At 34.2% G+C, this 5749-nt stretch overlaps 1 protein-coding gene across 1 annotated transcript; it reads left to right on the plus strand.

Moving 5' to 3' along the window:
• The first annotated feature begins 2710 nt into the window (after positions 1-2710).
• LOC111445759 (RNA-binding protein 2-like) lies at positions 2711-5400 on the plus strand. The gene is made up of 6 exons (XM_023084220.1): positions 2711-2870; positions 3572-3690; positions 3760-4081; positions 4330-4391; positions 4577-4658; positions 4900-5400. The coding sequence occupies exons 1-6, from the start codon at positions 2825-2827 to the stop codon at positions 4998-5000; spliced, it is 732 nt and encodes a 243-aa protein (XP_022939988.1). The 5' UTR covers positions 2711-2824; the 3' UTR covers positions 5001-5400.
• The last annotated feature ends 349 nt before the right edge of the window (positions 5401-5749 follow it).

Consider the following 5749-nt stretch of genomic DNA (forward strand, 5'->3'; position numbering starts at 1 on the left):
GTCAGCTTTTTTTTTTTTTTTTGTCTTGTCCTTACACCAGATTTTCTCTACATAATATACCATATACGACTGCCCTTTTTTAATATATTTAGTTGAGATTTAAATCTAATCAAATTTTTAATATTTTTTTAATACAATAAAATACGATAATTTAAATTTTTAATCCGAAGATAAATATTAATTAATATTGACATACTCACCTCTAAACCTCTACCTCTAAATATATATACGTAACTCAATTATTGAGCAATATTTGAGCTAGAATTTAATATTGTATTTTTTACTTAATTAATTAAATTTTTGTACGTTTAATTTTTTTAAACTCCTTTAGTTCTATTACTTTTAAAAGGCGGTTTGATAAATCGGTGGGCGTATTTTATTTTATTTTTTAAATTAAATTTTTATGTAATTTAACAACAAATTAAAAAAAATTGTCATAATACAAATTAGTGAAAAATGATAAACATTGTAGATTTAAATAATGCACATATAAATTAACGTTTTTTATTTTAATTTTATTTTTTGGAAAATGATATATATAAAAAGTTTATTATAAATGGAATTAAAATATTTATGGGGTGTTTTTTTTAAATATGGAAAAGGCAATGGAATATGACAGCCATCCCATACTCAACATAGAATAAGGTCTACAGTGAAATCCAAGCTAGAACTAGCTGTAATCCGACAATAAATCTGCTACCACCTGCATTTTTATGATGGTCTGCGTTGTACCATATTATTGCCAATAATCCCCTGCATCCCTTCCCATTATACCCAACATCTCCTCTACTTTCCACCCTTCATCATAAGCACACGATTACTTTTAGCGCGACACGCGATATTAGTTGGCCGATTACAGACTGATTGAATTGAACATGGAACATGCTATCATTTCTCCATCGGGGACAGAGAGAGAAAGCTTGTTCTTGCAGGGGTGGGAGCTCCAAATTGGCTTTTATTTTTATTTATTTTTTTATTTTTTTCCCCTTTTTTTTATTTTTAAGATTGGAAAAGTACGAAAAACAGCTGTGATTAGTTGTTTTTTTTTTTCTTTTAATTTATATCTGTTCGTAAATAGAAAATAATAATAATAATGTATGGAAATATTGCGTAATAAGAATTCGATGATAATTATGAAATTTTAATTTAATATTATGTGATTTATATGAAAGTTTATTAAATTAATAGTTTATTTTTCGATGAAAATTATACACATATAGTAATAAAAACATTTCACGTGACTTTTGTCTTTATAAGGTATAGTGTTGTGATTTTGCACATTGACGGTCGAGTGAATTATAACCAAAGCTTATCTTTTCAAAATAAGTATTTTAGTAGAGCGCTAAATATTTTATTAAACTCAAATTTAATTAGATTATATCAAAATAAATATTCAATTTTATAGTATTTAGTACTCACGCTCTTACAATCAACTCTAGTAATATTTGATTAATTGGTTAATTTAATTTTTTTTAATTCTTATCATTTTCAAATTTTTTTAATATTTAATATGATTATTTTTTTAACATGGCTGGTTTAATTATGTTTAAGTTAGCGTCTAATATATTTTAAACTCTCTTATTTTATTAAAAAAAAATATATATACAAAATTCAAGGTAAATTTTCGGCATGAATATTGCATTTATTTAGCTGCTTTATAATAAATGTGCTACCATTTTAAACGTTTATGCTTTTGTCGCCAGTGTGAGTCATTACGGTAGCGTCTATTTGAAGTCGAAGTTTAAATTCTCACCGCTAGTTTGTTAGTCCAAACAAATAAATATACGTGTCCGCATGCCTCATGCATTTGTGGCTTTAATAAATCTAATTAATTTAATTATTTATATAATATACATATATATATATATGCATATATATACATATGTATATACACATATATATATACATACATGTATATATCTATATATCTATATGTGTGTGTATATATATATCAACTATTTAAACTACAGCAATATCAATATATAGGTTATAAATTAAAATTATGTAATAATAATAAAGTGTATTCGACTGTGTGTGATTTTACGTTGGTTCGTTTCTTACAAGGATGTGAAAACATAGGTGCTTTTTAAAATCGTGAGGCTGCCCGTGATAGAGCCAAAGTGGACAATATCTACTAGTGGTGCGCTTTAATCATTACAAATAGTATCAAAACCAGACACTTGGGCAGTGTGTCGAGGTTTTAACGAAGACGCTAGCCTCCCAAAGAAATTGCATTTCTTATAAGGGTGAGGAAACATTTACTTGGTATTAGAGCCAGACACCGAAACAGTGTGCCATCGTCCTAGTGAGGATGCTAGTACCAAAGGGGGCTGCATTCTTTGTAAGGGTGGAGAAGTCTCTACTTGGCATTACAACCGAACACCGAGGTAGTGTGCCAGTGTCTTAGCAAAGACGTTGAACCGTTAAAGGGACCGCATTTCTTATAAGGGTGTGGAAACCTCTCACTGATATCAGAACCAAACATTGAGGTGGTGTACTGCATCCCAGTGAAGACACTAGGCCTCCTATACGTGTGAGTGTTTAGTATTTTAATTTGTGACCATAAGATTAAAAAGTTTCATAATTTATTTAGTTTATGTCTAATGCTTCGAACTTTTTAATTATGCACTCAAAAAGTTTATAATATATCATTTTTTTTAATTAATAAATTCATGAGTAAAACTGGTAGAATTAATTAATTATTATTAAGAGATTTGAACCTAGTCTTCGTGTGGCTCGGTGTAAGGTAGGCGGGGGAGAGCTGGAGAGAAGGACGAGGCCGCGGGAGGGTTGCAGCAGCGGGAGCAGAACAGGCGATCAAGCCATGGGAGATGATGCTTATACCAGATACGCCGCCTCCGCCGATAGAGGTACTTTTCTCTTTTTGAGCCCTAGCTCAACGACCTCCTGTATTTTTTTGTTTCATTCCACTCGATATCGGCACGAACTTGCATTGTTTAGAATTGGAGTTACATTTGCGTTAGGTGTTCTCAGATTGTACTGTTTTGGCTGGAAGAATCTTGCGATTATGGAGTGAAAATTAACTCGATCAACTAAATCATCTTAAGAAAAATAATAAGAAATGAAAAGAAGCGTGTGGCCAGTTTCACTTGTACTAGGAGTGATGTCATTTTACGAAGCTGAACGATCAGTTTTCTTGGACTTGATGCATTAGGAGGATGTTTGGATGAGGAGCCGTGGAGTTAACCATGTTCGTTGCTGCTCGCACTGATCGATGATGACTATAGTATGTTAATTTGCTAGGTATTTTTGTATAGACGACGTAGCCGCAGCGTGTTGAGTCATTGATAGGAGGCAATTGCAAAGTCAGCTTCCTCACTGCTTCATTTGAGATTCACGAAAAATCTTCGCAAATTCTCTGTTTCATTAGAATCATTCTATATAAAATTTCTCTCCTCCTTGTTTTTTCATAATAATATGTAATCTGCAAACATAACTAATTTTTTGAGTCTAGCTTGAAAGTCTTTGGCGCTAAATGATTGGCACTTGATCAGTCAGTCTGCGTGCAAACATCATACTTGAAACTGACGTCCATTGTTGGCACTTGCAGCTGGAAGTGTAGCGAGGTCTGGCCTTTCAAATTACTCTGAAGCACCTCCTTTAACATCTTACCCCAATTCGACCTCCATTGATCCATGGCGCATCCCTCCTGATTATTTGCTGAAAGAAGTAAGAATTTCATCTTAGTACAGAACATATTTACTTTATGAGAGTGCTTTACTTGACTTGTAGCTACAGACAGATTCATCAGGACCTGGTACTTATGGATATACTGACGTAGGAGGCATTAGAAATTATCCAGAACCAGTTATTGGCGGTGTGACATCTGGAGTGAGTGCAACAGGCAACACATCTCCTTTTCATGATGCACAAGCAAGGCAAAGACATGATATTGCAGTGGGCAGTAGTCCAGGGTTGATGGCTATGGCTGACACAGGTCACGAAAAAGCCAATTCTCTTGGTCTCAGAAATCCCGAACGTGTTCCAATTTCAGCTCAGGAATCAAACATTCTTTTCGTTGATGGACTTCCTACAGATTGTACTAGAAGGGAAGTTGGTCGTATCCTTGCACCTTATGCACTTGTCTTTTTTTTTTTTTTTTTACTATTTCTTCTGTCTATCCAACTTTATCTACTTCCACCGTTGCTTAGGGTGCCGGCAGCATCCCATATGATTTGGGCTTCATTTGAAACTTAAAACAAATATTTTATGTCATTATAGTCAAAGAAAATAGAACATAAATTGCAATAGACAGAACTATGGTCATGTATCCTTTTTCTTTTTGTCATATCTTAACTTGAGTTGAAGATCTTTTCCGCCCCTTCATCGGCTATAAAGATATCAGAGTTGTTCACAAGGAGCCCAGACGAGTAAGTTATCAGTTTCTCTTTACTTTGAACTATGGAGGCATGTTTTCCCATGATAAGACCTTCAATTGTAATTAACAACTGCACGCCCTCTATGCTCAGATTTAATGGGGCCATTTTCTTCTGTTATCTGAGTTACATTGTCTACTCAGTGTATTCCTTTTGTTAAATTGAGTATTGAACTGCAGAGGGGAGATAAAGCTACGGTATTATGCTTTGTCGAGTTCATTGAAGCAAGATATTCCCGTGCTGCAATGGAAGCTCTTCAAGGTATTGTGTAATATATTCCTCGTTGCAATGGAAAGTCTTTAGGGCTTCTTATGGTGTATTGCTTGGTACTTAAAGTTCTTGATCTAGTAATTAGCCAAGTATATATGGCACTACAATTACCGCCATTGACATTATTTGTGAACCAACACTCTAGAAGAACTAAGACAACTCTTAAGATGTTCCATATTATAAAGGAACAGCTATTACTTTAGATAATCTAATGTGTGATGATTTTCTGCAGGTTACAAGTTCGATGACAAAAAACCCGATTCCCTAGCTTTGAAGATTCAATTTGCACATTTTCCTTTCCGTTTACCATCGAACCAGGATGACAGGCGATGAATACATAAGTTAAGCAACACTTTCCTGATTTTTAAGGGCTTTGTAGATCCTGTGGAATAGTAAAGCTTATCCCGGACAAAATTGAGAACTGGTAGTTTTCAGTTTTTCATATGGGCCTGGATGAGCTCATGCGAACTCTTACCCCTCCCTTTACTTGGGGAGAAAGATCAAATGGGTCTTTTCCAAGTTCCTGTTTGGCATTGACATCTTGTTCTGTCCGTCAGGTTTCAGATATCTTTTGCTTTGGATCATGAAAATGACATATAGGTACAAAGATTCTTGACGAAAGTAATAAAACTTCATTTGAGTGGTGACTGGTTTCGTATGAAACCAACCAACCCCACTGAATAAAGGAAAGCTGAGCAAAAAGCAGCAGCAAAGGAGAGGAAATCCACGAAAATGCGGCACTTGTGTGGAATTTGGCTACAAATTTATACCCACGTAAGTGCCTATAGTCTTTGTCTCGTGAACACTTGAATAGCTAAGTTATGCAGGGAATGAGAGGGGGAGGAGTCAAACAAAGATTTTACATTTTTCAAGCTTTGTGGGGTTTGAAGTCATAAAGCTGTCGGTCACAAGCGCTACAGGCCAATCGACCAATTAATCCCGTAATTGCCCTTTTCTACTCTTAACGATCTAGTGGGTCGGGGTGTGTAAGGCGATTTTTTTATTTCAAGATCCTTTTATATCATTAGTTGCTAATCTTTTGAACGTTCTATGTTTTTCTTTTTCTTAAAAAAAAAAAAAAT

Source organism: Cucurbita moschata, unplaced genomic scaffold, assembly GCF_002738365.1.
Source record: "Cucurbita moschata cultivar Rifu unplaced genomic scaffold, Cmos_1.0 Cmo_Scf00008, whole genome shotgun sequence".
Lineage (NCBI taxonomy): Eukaryota > Viridiplantae > Streptophyta > Magnoliopsida > Cucurbitales > Cucurbitaceae > Cucurbita > Cucurbita moschata.